The following is a 16,644-nucleotide window of genomic DNA, read 5'->3' as shown; positions in this document are numbered from 1 at the left end:
TGAAGTGCTCAAAGCTTCCCTACCAGGCTTCTGCAGCCCAGTAACAACTCGAATGCAAAGCTGTGAAAGCCTAAACCAAGGCTGGGCAAGATGCGGCCCGGGGGCCGGATGCGGCCCATCTAACACTTTGATCCGGCCCGTGGATGGCATCTGGCTGCTTTTGATTTATATCCCACTGCCCATGCCAGGTGGTGGCTCAGGCAACAGGATCTTATTTAAATGGTTCATAGCTTAGACACGGCACTACCAGAGCCGGAAGCCCTTTTAAAATCTGTGCAACGCTGGGTGGCTGCCAGGAAATGTGGTAGCAGCGGGGCCAGGAGCCCTCTGCTGTGTTTTTAATTCCAAGCCTGTGGCACCAGAAAACTCTGAGGGGAGGCTAGTTTTCAGCCCTGCCCCTTTTGGCCGGACCCTGCCCCTTCCAGAGGTGGAGCCAGCCCATGACCATGTACCAAAATTCATTAAGTGGCCCCGCTGCAAAAACTATTGCCACCCCTGGCCTAAACGGTATGGATGGATACGACTACTTCTGGTGCCCACATCCAACACACATCTATACAAGGAAAGCTGCTCGTGAACTATATGGAAACGCTATTCAAAGTAAAGCAGACTGCACGTCCCAATTTTAAAAATATTGGTGTAAAACTTATCTGGAATTGAAATTGCTTCAAGGCTCGGGGATACCTAGAATGCAGTTCCAGTTAGCATGAGAAAGAGGGATTGGCTGTAACAGACTCTTCCACTGTACCTACCAGGGTGCAAAAAAGGCCGACTCTGAACATAGGCATGCGTGCTAGCAAGCAATTCCTAGCTTCCCAGAGATCAGCGCAGCTTAGGCAGTGTGAATAATGAAATGCATTGCTGGGAACCCCCTTGCTCGGGGAAGCAAGGACAGGAGTTGAAACCATCAAAAGAACGTCTCGAACCGTACTCACTTTTCCAGCAGGATAAGGGCTGTCGTCGGGTTCACACGGAGATATTTGCAGGTGGGCTGCCCGTAGTCAGCCAAGTAAGTTGACCAGTCCCACTGGATGAACAGATCGAGAAGCTGCAAACACACAAACAACCCCCGCCCCATGTTTTATATGGATATTTTAAGATCAGAAGGGCCACTTAAAAGAGCTACCCAGGGAATCAGGACGGCATGATCACCTGGAGAAGGCTTTCAAAAATGCTTTTCAAATACGAGTTCACCTAGCTTCACAGCACCCCGGGCAAGTCTGGTAAGCGCTACCTCCATTTTACATAGAGAAAACTGAGGCACACAGAGGTTAGCGGACTTGGTCACACACGCACAGAGAGCAGGTGGCAGAGCCAGGAACTGAAACCCAGTGTCTGCTACCAGAGTCACAAGACCATCTATATACAGATGTTAAAGTCATATCAAGTTCCTCCCTTCAACTACGTTACCGGAAGTTTCATTTGAACTTTGCCAAGAAGGGTATTTCCAGCCACGATCACTACAGCATAGAGCGAGGTAAATTCCTGGTTTTGCCGTTCATCCAGCAAACTGAGAAGTCAGGGAAAATATTTAGATCTGAAAATGCTTGGAATTTGTCTGCAAATTGACGGGGTCAGCAAACGGTCTGCCTGTCATACCTGTGGGCTCTATGGGCTAAGAATGGCCACACTGGGTCAGACCAAAGGTCCACCGTGCGTCCTGTCTGCCGCCAGTGGCGATTAAGGCACTCACCTGTGAGGTAGGAGATGTGGATTCAACTCTTTGCTCCTGGATTCAGAGGAGGAATTTGAAGCCACCTCTCCAACTGTCCACCCCAGTGCCTTAATCACCAGGCTGGAGAAAGACCCGATGAGGGACGTAGTATCTTTCATTGGGCCGACTGCAGATGGTTAGAGACAGAGCTCTCAAACTCACGCAGAACTGCGCGGCGGGCTAGCGAGCCGTTTGCATTGTCCTCTCTCGTTGGCCCAGGGAATAGTTACGTTTATACAAAGCGGAACAGCATCTATAGGAAACCTGAGGGTTGTGGGGATTCAAACCTGGGTTTCCCACATCCCCAGGCCAGCTCCCCAACCAATGGGTGGAAAGTCACCAATGGGACCGATGGGCATGCACACAGCTGGTTTACTGAGCCTTAAAATCCCCCCCTCCCAGCCAAAAACATTGGGTTAAGTTTGCAAATAAGAACATAAGAACGGCCAGACTGGGTCAAGCCAAAGGTTCATCTAGCCCAGGAGCCTGTCTGCCAATGCCGGTGCCCCAAAGGGAGGGAATTCCACAGGTAATTCTCATGTGATCCCTCCCCTGTCTCCCACTTCTAGACAGAGGCGAGAGTCACCATTCCTACCCATCCTGGCTAATAAGTATTGATGAACCTAATCTCCATGAATTTATCTAGTTCTTTTTTGAACCCTGTTAAAGTCCTGGACCTCACCACATCCTCTGGCAAGGAGTTCCACAGGTTGACTGTGCGCTGAGTGAGGAAAAACTTCCTTTGGTTTGCTTTAAACCTGCTACCTATTCATTTCATTTGATGACCCCTAGTTCTCACATTATGGGAAGAGACACTTTCAGAGGCACTTTCCCTGTTGCCCATGCACGCCTTTGCCCCTCCCACTCGCCCCCCGCTTTGTATCTGTCTGCGCACTGCCCAGCCCCTGGAACAACCCCTCACCCCAGGGGCAAGCTGGCTGCTGCATTGATCGCTCCTAGGCTCCATTCCCTCCAGCCAGAGAGCTGGGGGGCTAACACAGAAGAAAAAATTCCTTTTGTTTGTTTTAAACCTGCTGCCTCTTAAGAACATACATAAGAACGGCCGTACTGGGTCAGACCAAAGGTCCATCTAGCCCAGTAGCCTGTCTGCCGACAGTGGCCAGCACCAGGTGCCCCAGAGAGGGTGGACCGAAGACAATGATCAAGCGATTTGTCTCCTGCCATCCCTCCCCAGCCTCTGACAAACAGAGGCCAAGGACACCATTTTATCCCCTGGCTAATAGCCTTTTATGGACCTAACCTCCATGAAATTATCTAGCTTCTCTTTAAACTCTATTATAGTCCTAGTCTTCACAACCTCCTCTGGCAAGGAGTTCCACAGGTTGACTACATGCTGTGTGAAGAACTTTCTTTTATTCGTTTTAAACCTGCTACCCATTAACTTCATTTGGTGGCCCCTAGTTCCTATACTGTGGGAATAAGTAAATAACTTTTTCTTGTTCACTTTCTCCACACCACTCATGATTTTATCGAACTCTATCCTATCCCCCCCTTTGCTCTCCTCTTTTCTACGATGAAAAGTCCCAGTCTTTTTAATCTCTCTTCACATGGGACACATTCCAAACCCCTCCTCATTTTTGTTGCCATTTTCTGAACCTGGAAACCTGAACCTGGAGCCTGAAAATAATTTTGGTTCAACTCAAACTGCATTTTTCAGTGACTAAACTATCCCCAAAATGTCACCCGGCTCTATTACAGAGGGTTTGAAGTGTTCCAAATGTCTCCTCTACTCAGAGCTGTGAAGTGGGTAGAAGACAGGTGCTCAGAAGTTCAGATGTTAGCCAAGCACAACGTGTCTACCAAACCGGACTGGTTTGCGCAGGTGCTTTCCAGTCGTTCTGTTACGGGGTGAAATGTCCTGGCAGTTCCAGGAAGTGAAGACAGATGGTTTCACAGATGTCTGGGAATCTTGGTTCTAAAGTACTGGACAAAAGTGCAAGGTGGGACATTCTGGCCCGAACCATTTCACGCGGCCATAAAATCAACATATGCATGTGCCATGCCCATACTTTCACTGGGTCGGGCGTTCCCTCTAAAATCTGATGGCCGCCCACTGTCAACAAAGCCCCTGTTAACCTTGAGCCTGGGTGAGGAAACCGTCATGCTAAACGAATAGTTTCTCTCAGAAACTTTCTTCAAAGGAATTCATTCAAACTTTCCTCCCAGCTCTCCAAAGACCAGCGACTAATCAAAGACACCTGGGATCTTTCACCCTCCCACCTTGGAGGCATGTGCTGTGTTGTTCCAATACCCGACATTCAAGTTCACCTACTTGACACTGAGTTCCACATTGTTCGTGGTCATAATTTGATTATCTATTGCAGTCCTACTTGACAATGCTGTTTGTCCGCTATGGACGTCAAGGCTTCTGAAAGGCATCTAGCTCCAGCCTCAGACACAAAGCTGCTGAAGTTTCTCTTTCCCATGCTGCACTTTTAAACTCATAACTTTTGGCTGCAGGGAGGGTGTTAATTAAGCAGAACTAGGATCAGACGTGCCTTTTACGCCCCAGCTTCGGCCAAAATGACAATCATCGTGACAGCACATCCAAAAATATGCTAATGCACGTTGTATATCGGAAGACCACATCACTCAAGCCTGCTGGAGTAACTGCAACAAGCGGTGTTGATTTTTTAAAAATGAATTCAGTAAAATGAATTTAAAAGGGAGAAGAAAAATTCATTTTTGGTTAAGTGGCTGCATTTCAATGAAGCCTTCACGACCGACGTTTCATGCCACACGTTGGAATCCTGGGACACGAAAGACTCCATGTTATGTATGTTTAAAGGATTTTATTTAATTAACTGCCCCGATTCACGGAACTATACGTTGGAGGGAAAACCATGTTCTAGCAAGGGAAATTTATTCACGATTTCAAGACCAACCCCTAATTTCCTTTGCATTGTTTCACTTCACAGGACACTGAAGTAGCCTGTAGGAGAAATAAAGAGCTAGGCGCCTGAACCAAAGTAAGCAAGAGTTCGACTACGAGTAATAGGCTGTGTCAAAAGCAGATGTTTGCCGGCAAGTCAGTGTCTCTCTAGTACTAGCACTGCTAACAGCACATACGTTATGTAAATACATTCCACCAAGACAATACAAGGACAGCCAGCTGAGGACATGATACAATAGTCTGAAACAACAAGAGTGAAAGCAGAACCACAGGTAACGAATAGCAACACTTTGGAGGAAAGCATCAGGGGAGGTACCAAACGTGTCATCACTGCGTAAGATGATACACATGGAGTGTATCAGATATTGTTTGTCTCAGTCTATAAACGTTAGGGCACCTCGACTTAACTCTTTGGCCAGCCTGGGGGCAATAGTGAAATCCATACTATTGATTGAGCCGCGTCCACTGTCCCAGGTACACATACGTGGGGGGTGGGAAGCCATCTGGCTACCGCCGACTATGAATGTACTTTGTTGGACAAAAAATCTGACTCAGGCGGCTTTGTATCTTATCTGAGTTTGTGGTCTTTGGGGGCTCTAGCGAAGTCTATCATGCTAGCTACCTGCGCAGAGCTGGCATGATATACTGAGGGAGCACACAAAAACGCACACAGCCAAACGTTTGTCCTCACTGTCGGCAGAGGAGACCTGTCAGAACACCATACCAGTGAATCCTAAATTTACAACATTGGTAACCTGACCTACTGCATAGATTCTCAACCTCTTTTTTCATATTAGGAGCCCCTTTTCCACACGGGAAGCCTTCCTTTCATTTAGCTGAGATCCAACAGGAACCTCTTCCCAATAGGGAAAGAGCAGGGTACTCATCAATGTTCCTCCTAATCTTTTCCATCCCTGAGCAGATTTTTTCCTTCCATGTGTGGAATAATTTTTAGGTGCACTGAGGAATGTGTGAATGTGCACCACCAGTAGAAACACACAACCTAGCTGTGGGTGCTCTGCTAATCAGCGGGGCGGCATTGGAGTGGTCACACAAGTGCGCAGCAGACATGGAAGACCGGTGCTCATGATCTGGGTTGAAATCCCATCCACAGAAAAGTTTTACCATTATCCTACTCCTATGAACGTTACAGCGCTGGTTAAATAGGAAAGTTTTGGACGCATCATTTCTCCTCCCTTCTTTTACCTTTCATCACCACTTTTTATTTTTTCCTTTGAGGAGAGATGGCAAACTCTACACCCACTTGCCCTCCTGTGGTTTCACCACCCTTATAGCCACTGGAGATCCCATGAAAAGGACAGCCCCGCTATTTTATCTAGCAGTTAACGTCCTGAAGTAAATCAGGACCATAGAGAGCCCATTGTGCCTCCATCTCCATGGTTTTCCTCTGGGCTCCAGTGCTGTTTAACACCACATCCCATCACACACACAAAACAGAGGATTTGGCTCCATGAGGACCTCAAGGTACAAAACAAAAATGTGCAACAAGATTCTTTTGGACTATGTAGGTCACAGCAAAGAAAAGAGACTGTGGGGAAGAATCCCTCGCAGGCGGGGGGTGGGACGGATTAGACAGGACCTTAGAGGTCTATTCCGTCTCTCAATTCTATACGCCATTGTGCAGCAGATCAGCGCCAGTGCATTGTGGTAGCGGCCAACTGAAGTTCAACATCAACTGCAGGAGTTTTTCCAAAGAGAAACGCTCAAAAGCCTTAAAGAGACAACTGCTTAAATATGGCTTCACATTCTCGTTTCACACATTTGCAGAATAACGGGCTCAGAATCTTCTCTGCAGGTTTGTTGAGCCTGCCAGGAAATCAGATGTATATACAGTACTGGACTGGAATATCTCCTGACGCAGACATAGGAACACACTAGTTTGCTAAGGCTCTCACTCACACACCAGCACAGCTTTACTTCCATATAAAGTGCGTCTCCAGGCCCTCCACGTGGCCAGGCTGTGACATGCACCGAGTTTAAATAAAGTCCCCAAGTGGAAGGAGAGAAAAGCAGCAATGCAGAGGCTAAGGTTTCAGAGGAGATCTGAAGGGAGTTGGAGAGTGAGGAGTGGAAGGAGCTCTTTCCAAACGGCATGTCCCGCAGCGGAGGCAGGTGTGGCCGGAGAGACACACACAATCCCCACCTCGGTGGCACAGGTGTAAAGCCGAAGTATCTCCACTGAAGCCACCAGACGAGAACGCTACCTAGCCCACGGTGTGTACGCTACACTACAACAAGAGCGGGGCGAGGTGTTAAAATCAAGGGGGATATTTTTCCTCTGAAGGCTGTAACACTGGACAGCCAGTGGAGCCGTCTGAGGGTGGAGGCGACATGAGCATGAGGCGTATTCGGCACACAATGGACTTGGGAAAGTTTGCGCTTGGCTAGACGCCCAGAAAGGGGAGTTTCATCGGCACAGTGTGTTCTTTTCAACAGCACATTGGTTTGGAGACTCATTTTTAAATGTAAGGGAAGAAAGGAGGGGGACCGGAGTGGAAGGGAAGTTGAAAAGGCAGAGTTGGGCTTCCAAGTCATGGCTGGTTGAAGCTGGAGCCTCCTGCAGGGAACACGTATTTCGTCTGGAAAGGAACACGTCTGGAACACGTATTTAGTCTTCATCTTTTTCCAAGATGAAGTGCAGTATCTGCTTTCCCAGTGTCTTCCTGTGCCTGGGACCTGGATGGACTGGCTGGCTAAGACCCAGTCCTGGCAAGACAGAGGTGAGGAGAGCGGAGGGAAATGTCCCAAGGAGACAGGCGTGATGCTGGTCCCTTGCTTTTTGTCAAGGTGCATACGGATGGGGCCACCCCCGGAATACCCCTTGTGGCCTGGGATGGCCCTGCAGGCACCTCCCTCGGTTCCCTCCAGCATTGTGTGCACGTACTGGCTCTAAGTTCGCAATCCTTACGATTCCCCCCATGGGATCTTATTAATTCAGTCTTTTACCAGCTACAGACCCATTGGCCCACAGCTCCACGCCTTCCCCCGCCCTTGGCTCAGGCATCCAGCAGCCTGCGTGCTAATCCAAGCACAATCCCACTCCCTCCCACAAGCCCTATTCCTGGGGCTGGGCAGCTTTTAGCCCTTCCCGGGTTCTCTCGTTCTATAGCGTCCCCGGGCGCTGCTCCCTGCTGTCGGTGAGCAACACCCCCCAGGACTCGCTTCCGTCCCTGGACTCCTTCCTCCTCGGCCCCCCCACCCAGGCGTCCTCCGTATGGTCCCCCACAGGCCTTATTGGGTCACACAGCCCATCTTCCCCAGCAGCGGAGGCAGTCCGGCTGAGACCATCTCCTCTTGAAGGGCCATGACAGCGCACAAGCCAAGAGTCTTCTTTTCCCCTAAGTCCGAAGAGGAGTTTCCTTTTAGGGTGCTGAACTTTACCTCATCCTGGGGCATTTCTGCAGGGCTCTCTGCATGGGGCTGCAAAAGTGAAAACTGTTCTCAGACTTCACTAGCTAGCTGCTTACTTACTGGCATGTCTTGCCAGGGGCATAAGACACGGCAGGTAGTTTGCGCTGGCCACAACTTTGACTCAGGATTCAGTTCAAAGTGCTGGTATGGAACTATTACACGTTCCCATTTGAGTCCTAAATAACTTACACTACAGAAGAAATAGGGGCCACCAAATGAAATCACTACGTAGCTGGTTTACAACAAACCAAAGGAAGTTTTTCTTTACACAACACGCAGTCAACCTGTGGAACTCCTTGCCAGAGGATGTTGTGAAGACCAAGACTGTATCAAGGTTCAAAAAGATCTAGATAAGTTCACGGAGCATAGGTCCATTAATTGCTATTAGCCAGGAGGGCAGGGATGGTTTTCCTAACCTCTGTTTGCCAGCAGCTGGGAACGAACGATAGTGAGATTCAGGGAAGATACCTTCTTCCCACTGGTGTGGTTAACCTTCCAGACACTTTGCAAGACTGATTCACTTATGGCTTTTGCTGGAAGATGCAGCAGCGGGATTTCAGATGATACTGCAAGGAGAGTTGTGTTCTGCCGTTCAGTTGTGCAATTCAGTTGTGTAATTTAGACGTCTCCACTTGTACCTATCACTTAGGGACCATGACCAGAGGATTTTAAAACAATAAATAAAAAAACACCCTGTATGCATGCAAATGCCATTGCTAGGTCTCGGTCTCCAGCGATCAATACAGCCAAGAGCCGAATTGTGACAGTGACGGATAATCTGCATATTTTACAGCTGTTTATCCACATCCATGTTACCAGATCGGCAGGCTTGTGGGTACATGGGTGGCACCTCTGGACTCCAGCTTCTTTACATGGCCCAGTCTGAAGGCATCTGCAGTGTTTGTACAGTGGCACAACTTTGCCGTAAGGTGGTGTGTTTTGTATTCCCGAGCAGATGAGGGAGTGAGGCCTGCAGTAGGAAGTCTCCCAGCTACGGGCAAGCTGTCCCAAGCCGATTTATCTGTCACATAAATGCAGTTTTATTGGTTTTACTGTTTAAACTTTTCACCTCTGCAGTTAAATCTGAAAGTTAAAGTGGGGAGGAGGGGGGAGTTTTGCACACAGACATTCATGCAGCCCCACTGCTCACAGAGTGCAGTATGTGCCTTCTGGGGGAAATTCCACAATAAAATATGCAAATTCCATTAATTCTTTAAACCAAAGAGTCTACTTTTCAAGTCCATAAATCAAACTCGACAGCACGCACACACCCAGGGGTGGGGGGAAAAAAAAGGAAGAAAAAAAAAAAGAGGCGCATTTCCCATTATGCTACTAAACTGCACTAATTGCAGTCAGAACACAGCACACGTCCCCCGTGCTACGTGCAAGATGATCCGTGACTGTTCACCTGAGGCACTGGGGAGACGGCACACTGTGGAGCGAGGGAAGCTCTCTGTCCCTGGAAACGTGCTACAGGTGGAAGTGGATAGTAATTTAAATCCTTCTGGAAAGTTAGGATCTGAGAAAGGATCAGGTCCTTTTAAAACTCACCGGCAGCACAGCTGTAGCAAGAACATGTGCATTGTGTCTCACTAGTGACTCTGACCCGCACGGATTCCACCCAGTTCATGCCAACCTTGGAGCACTGTACACCCTCTACAACCACACTAAGGATGGGTCTGATGGCCATCTCAATGGGGATTGGAGATGTGGTGGAAAAATCAAGGTGAAAAATCATCTGCACGGAAAGGCCCTGCACTGTCTACAAAGAGCCTTTAGGGGGATGTGCTCCAGGAAGGAGTTCCAGAGATGGGATTCCTGAGGGCTTGTCTCCTCTACACTGTGGATCAATGCTGCAGTGATCGATCCACTGGCAGTCGATTTATCATGTCTGTGTAGACGTGAGAAATCAACCTCTGAAAGCTCTCCGATCAACTCTGGTACTCCACCAGAATAAGAGTAGGCGGCATTGACCGGAGAGTATCAGTCTTACTGCATGGAAGACATCTCAGTAAATAGATATAAGGATGTTGTGGAAGAGTGGTGGAAGGGGGTGGAATCTCCATCCCTAGAGGTGTTTAAGTCTCGGCTTGACAAAGCCCTGGCTGGGTTGATTTAGTTGAGGTTGGTCCTGCCTTGGGCAGGGGGCTGGACTTGATGATCTCCTGAGGTCTCTTCCAGCTCTAGGATTCTAGGCCTCAGCCACAAAGATCATTTCCCCACGGACAGAGCTGAAAGTGTGAGATATACCTTGTCTCTAGGTTCGCTGCATGGCAGAACGTGCAATCAAATATAAAGAAATTAGCCGCTTTATTATAATGCCCATCCTCACAGCATAGAGGTGCCATCTCATGGATTTTCAGTTACAGGGTGGTAGAAAAAATACCCCTGAAGATGACACCTCACTTCCTTCCAGCTCCATCAGTGTCACCCTGAGGCCCTTAAGAGAGTAAAAACCAAATATATAAAGCTACAAATAAATGAAGGCTATAAACCACCAAGAGGTTGGGTTTTTTTCCGCAGAGTAAGCAGCAAGGCCACTGAGATGGCTGGAAAAGAAGCGCCTTTGCCAACACGGATGCAAAGTTTAAATGTGTCAACCACTCATGAGGAGAGGAAATGGACAATAAAGCAGGAAATAATTCCCCCCTTCAATCAAGTCTAAATAAGGGAATTCTAGTTTCCATACCCCTACTGCCCTGCCAAGCACACGGGCAGAAAGAGATTCGGGCTTATGCTCTATTAGGAGTTTGCTGACTTTTCCATGGTGCTCAGAAATCGTGCACCATAGTTAAGTCCATCTGCAAGTTGTCCCCTGAAACAGGATTCCCTGACAAGCCTCTCAGAGACACACAAACCACTACTGGACTGGACTGGACTGGACACACACACACACAGCAATGCAATAGGATGGAAAGATAAGGATGAACAAAGTCCATTAACGGGCACGCCCTTTAAACCAAGTTAAGCACAGGTATCCTGGATTTCTTAGATCAAGATGAACCACAGGAATGATAGTTAACTTGATGCATCTTCAAGTAAGAGACAGGGTTTCCTGGAAGAGCAAGACCTAGCACCAATAACAAGTCGCTGCAATCTTGCCTCAGAATTGGGTTTTGTTTAGAAGGAAGGACTCGGTGAGTGAACGGATGAGCAGAAAGAAACAGCTGTACAAGAAGAGTGTGTTAGCCAAGGGTTTGCTGAACAGTATCAGGGTCTTCTACTTACTAGGGTCATATTCCAGCCCCGTTTCCTGCTCTTCGCCTTCAAGAAAGACTAGTCAGATAACAGAAGTCTTCTCTATACCGTCAGAGTCGAAACCTGCAGCTTGAATAGTTGCCAGCTCTAAAGAGTTGCAGTATATCGTCTTCTCATCCCCTTCCGTTCAAGCAACCCACAAGTCACACATGTCTTTGGCTAGAATGAATTGTCAGGTGGCTCCACTTGAGTCTGTCTGTTCCTATCAAAGAGGACGAGCAGCCTTTTGCTTGCTGCTGTCTCCATAATAATAGTTTTTTTTGTAGTCTTCAGGCTGCCTCAAGACCTTCCTAAGTTGGTCTATTCTATACTGAGGTCATCTTAAAATTGCCCACCCTTGCTACCTGTGGCGCAGCTCCATTGGTGATAGCAACAGTGTAGGTTCTAGTTGAAATACAGAACTTGCCTTCTTACCATCCTGTCATCAAACCCCACCCAGAGCATGGTCAGAAGCCTTTCAAAGGGAGCTTTAGAACAGCCACGCAAGGCCTTGTTCGCACTAAAAAGAATAATCCTTGCTTATCAATGGATGATACCATGCCAACAGCCAGGCTGGGTCAGCCTAAAGGTCCATCTAGCCCAGTGGCCAATGCCAGATGCCCCCAGAGACAACGACAACGAACAGGCAATCATGAAGCAATCCATTTCGTCACCTATTCCTAGCTTCTGACGGAGGCTACAACCACCATTCCTGCCTATCCATTGATGGACCTGTCCTCCATGAGCTTATCTTCTTTTTTTTGAACCCTGTTGTAATCTTGACCTTTACAACATCCTCTGGCAAGGAGCTCCCTTGATGGATAGTCCACTGTGTGAAGAAATTGGAGAAATGGTCTGAGGTAAACAGGACAAGTTTAATAAGGACAAATGCAAAGTGCTCCACTTAGGAAGGAACAATCCATTTCACACATACAGAATGGGAAGCGACTGTCTAGGAAGGAGTCCTGCAGAAAGGGATCTAGGGGTTATAGTGGACCACAAGTTAAATATGAGTCAACAGTGTGACGCTGTTGCAAAAAAAGCAAACATGATTCTAGCATGCATTAACAGGAGTGTTGTGAGCAAGACACGAGAAGTCATTCTTCTGCTCTACTCTGCGCTGGTTAGGTCTCGGAGTATTATGTCCAGTTCTGGGCACCACATTTCAAGAAAGATGGAGAAATTGGAGAGGGTCCAGAGAAGAGCAACAAGAATGATTAAAGGTCTAGAGAACACGACCTATGAAAGAAGACAGAAAGAATTGGGTTTGCTTAGTTTGGAAAAGAGAAGATTGAGAGGGGACATGACAACAGTTTTCAGGTATCTAAAAGGGTGACACAGAGAGGAGGAAGAAAAATTGTTCTTCCTGGCCTCTGAGGATAGAACAAGAAGCAATGGGCTTAAACTGCAGCAAGGGAGGTTTAGGTTGGACATTAGGAAAAAATTCCTAACGGTCAGGGTGGTTAAACACTGGAATAAATTACCTAGGGAGGTTGTGAAATCCCCATCTCTGGAGAGATTTAAGAGTAGATTAGGTAAATGTCTATCAGGAATGGTCTAGACAATACTGGGTCCAGTCATGAGGGCAGGGGACTGGACTCTATGACCTCTCGAGGTCTCTTCCAGTCCTAGTATTCTATGATTCTATAAAATGCTTCATTTTACCTCAAGCACAGCCGAACCAGTGCTGATTGTTGTTTTTTGTCCACGTCTATGCCTAGCAGCTACAATATGCTCCTCCTCGTTTCCAGCTGCATCAGTTGTAAGCAAAACACAATTTTGTAATGTAGCAAAGCCCTAAGAGTGTCCAACATCAGCCGCCATAGCCGAGTAAAATAATTTATTTTGGTGACTTTTCAATTATTCCTACTGGGAAAATCTTTTGAGATAAAAACTTGTTTCTTGCACGAGGGATTGTGAGTTTGGACACTATTAGTACTAAGAAGAAAAGGCACCAGGAATGTGGGGTTAGTCTATTTACTTGTGAAAAAGAAGAGAGTGAAAATCTGGTCTCACTGAAAGCAAAGAGAGGTTATCTTTGACTTCAGTCAGGCCAGCCTTTCATCCAAACTTTTATGAAGCCTACTCCCACAGTGCCTCAACATTTTCAGTGCATTTAACTTCACAAGCGCCTCTGTGGTAAGGAAGGGCTATTATCCCCATTTCATAAATGGAAGACCCAGGCATTGAGAGAAAATAAATTGTACCTATGCTAAAAAGTCAGGATCCTAATTTAATACTCCACATTTTTCTGTCTTAAGTCCTTTAAATGAAACTATTCTTGGAAGCAACAAGAGAAAAATCTGGAAGGGTTATGCGGACGGGCCAGAATTTAATGGCGCAAAATTTCAGACTGACCACACCCTATTCTGTCCAGTCTGGATTATTTTTGGACTCATTATTGCCTGTTTATAAGATTCTGCATTTCTTAAATCGGGTTTCCAGTGGAAGTACTCCAGAACCATTTTCGTCTGCACATTGTATATAAAGGTTTTCTGTTTTTCCATCTGTAAATGTTCATAGCTTATTGGGATGTCTATCCCTGGATTTCCATTACTTTGAAGTTGTAGTGAAATTATAGTGTGAGGTCTTCTGTTTTCTTCAGAGGTTTGTTCCAAGATTCTTGTTAAAACCTTAGACAGAATGCTATTTATATGGCTTATCGTGCGCTTTTGGTCGTCAACAATTCCTCTATTTTTCTGAGAAAACAACTTTCAATTGTTTGTTGTTAATAACTTTTCATTATTGGTTTGAGAAGTCTTTATAGCTTTCCTGCAAAAACAAATGACGTTCCATTAGCCTACGTGACTAAACTGAAGGACACGAGGGGAGCGTTAGAACTCCAGTCAGAGTTCAAGCAGTCTGACGCAATGCAATGCCAGATCATAGGCAGGAATTAGACTCTGGTGAGAATGTTGAAGATTTCTGGACATTCCTTTAGGGATGGATCCAATGCCCCTTGAAGTCCCTCGCAAAAGTTCTCCCGGGCTTTCACGGTGCAGGATCACAGTCTCAGTCGCTAAAGAACTGGACTGACGCCTGCGGGGAACGCTACAGCAAATCTGAGGAAATCTCAAGGCTCCAGAGACATTATAAAGTGACATCTAGAGCTGGTTGAAAATTGGTGACATTTTTTCCCCATGAAAAACTGAATGAAAATCAGAATTTCAAAGTTAAAAAATTCCCGGTTAGCTGTCGCGACAACTGATTGGCCAGGGGTTATTCTGAAGGGCCAATTAACTGGAGTTCACAGCTCTGGATTTCTTAGCCAATTTGCATTCTGAGAAATAGTCATACCCATCAAATCATTTATGCAGCACTACTGGCTTCCAGATAAAGATGCTAAAAGTTCCCACCCTTAGGATTCTACAGTGTAAATAAAACAAATAGACAAGGCAGGGACTGGACAATAGAAAGGAAAAAGAAAAAGATAGTTCTTGGGGAAATACTGCTTAATATTTTGCACAACAACAGCACCTTCCATCCACGGGTTACCTTGTGCTTGGTAAATTTAGCTTCCAAATACTCCTGCGGAGAAGATAAAAATGATCATCTCCGTTTTTCATGAGAGAAAGGAGTTGCACTGGGGTGACCAAACTGGGAAGAGAATCCAGTGCTCCTGATGTCACTAATTCCAGCAACCTCCTTCCACGCTGTTGAGGAGATGTGCTTCAAATCCTGCTCACTTCTCTCCCGCAATACAATGAGGAAGGAAGTGGGTTGTTCCACAGTGCAGATTAGCAGTGAAAGTGCTTGAAGAAAGGAGTTTTAAGGAGGGATTTGACCAGAAGCAAAAACCAACAAGGAAAACATCTTTAGGAGGGTCTCTTTTTCCCTTCTCACTCTTGAGATTTTTTTCCTCTCCAGACTCTAGGAGCCAAGCAGTTCTTAAAGTCTGTCACTCGCTTCTGCAGATTGGCACCTGCAGTTGTCAGCCGGCTGCTGAACTCTGCAAGCAAGTTCCCCATCTCAGCTCTGACCAATGTCTACGAAGACTGAGTTCACACCAGGGGGAAAGAAAGGGGATGGATTGGAAATACTGACTGTTCCTAAAACCAAAAGCTCTCCTGTACTGTACAGGCATCTCCCAACCCTCATTTTTACACCAGCAACAGACCTGAGAAGGGCACTAGCTGCTGACAACAAGAGTGCCCACCCTTGAATGTTTCAGAGGCTAACTAGAGTCCTTTGATTTGGTAGACGAGAGTAATGACCAAAAAGTACAAACTGCTTTGTTCATATTTAGCACTTATACATAGTGTCTCTATATAAGCACAACCCCACCGCCTTGGTGGCTTAAACGCAATGAAACCCCCACAGCAAATCCTCTGTGTTTTACTATTCCAGACGGAACAGTGAGACACATGGAGGATCCATGACTTGCCCACAGACCTACGTCAGGTGAGTGCAGAGTTTAAAAACAGCACTTCTGACTCCAGTTTCCACGCTCTTTGTATATGCATATAAAGCTTCTCTCCGATCTTGCTTAAGAATGTAAGAACATAAGAACGGCCACACTGTGTCAGACCAAAGGTCCATCCAGCCTAATATCCTGTCTGCGGACAGTGTCCAATACCAGGTGCCCCAGAGGGAGTGAACCGAACAGTAATGATCTAGCGAACTCTCTCCTGCCATCCATCTCCACCCTCTGACAAACAGAGCTAGGGACACCATTCCTTACTCATCCTGGCTAATAGTCATTAATGGACTTAACCTCCATGAATTTATCTAGCTCTTTTTTAAACCCTGTGATAGTCCTGGCCTTCACAACTTCTTCAGGCAAGGAGTTCCACAGGTTGACTATGCGCTGTGCGAAGAACTTCCTTTTATTTGTTTTAAACCTGATGCCCATTCATTTCATTTGGTGGCCCCTAGTTCTTATATTATGGGAACAAATAAATAACTTTTCCTTATTCACTTTCTCCATACCACTCATGATTTTATAGACCTCTATCATATCCCCCCTTAGTCTCCTCTTCTCTAAGATGAAAAGTCCTAGTCTCTTTAATCTCTCTCCATATGGGACCCATTCCAACCCCCCTAATCATTTTATTTGCCCTTTTCTGAACTTTTTCTAATGCCAGTATATCTTTTTTGAGATGAAGTATGTCTTTTTGGAGATTTATTTGCATTGTTAGAAACTGGTTCTTTTTTGTGAAAACTTTTACTAACATAGGCAGCTTTTCCGAGCAAAAATAGGTTCCTTATGATTCTAGAGGCCATCCGCTCCACAACCCTTTAAATACACTGATCTACACATTCACACAACTTATTTACTAACAACATTTAATATCACTCTAAAGGAAGAAATTCGCTCTCCTTTGTTCTACTAGGCAAGTTATGTTGC

General features: G+C 46.4%; 1 protein-coding gene across 5 annotated transcripts in view; it reads right to left on the bottom strand.

Annotated features, from left to right (window-relative positions):
- Positions 1 to 16,644, bottom strand: part of EXOC6B (exocyst complex component 6B) — a 468,167-nt gene that overhangs the window by 10,904 nt on the left and 440,619 nt on the right. For 4 of the 5 annotated variants that reach the window (XM_075931045.1, XM_075931047.1, XM_075931048.1 and 1 more), the window contains one exon: positions 936 to 1,048. In XM_075931045.1, coding sequence (XP_075787160.1) covers positions 936 to 1,048 — 113 coding nt within the window. Of the gene's footprint in view, positions 1 to 935; positions 1,049 to 16,644 lie in introns of those variants that run through there. The other variant, XR_012904467.1, reaches the window with a different exon arrangement.

This window comes from Pelodiscus sinensis, chromosome 5 (assembly GCF_049634645.1).
Source record: "Pelodiscus sinensis isolate JC-2024 chromosome 5, ASM4963464v1, whole genome shotgun sequence".
Lineage (NCBI taxonomy): Eukaryota > Metazoa > Chordata > Testudines > Trionychidae > Pelodiscus > Pelodiscus sinensis.
The sequence above is the reverse complement of the archived record's forward strand: the minus strand, read 5'-3'. Positions and strand labels throughout refer to the sequence as shown.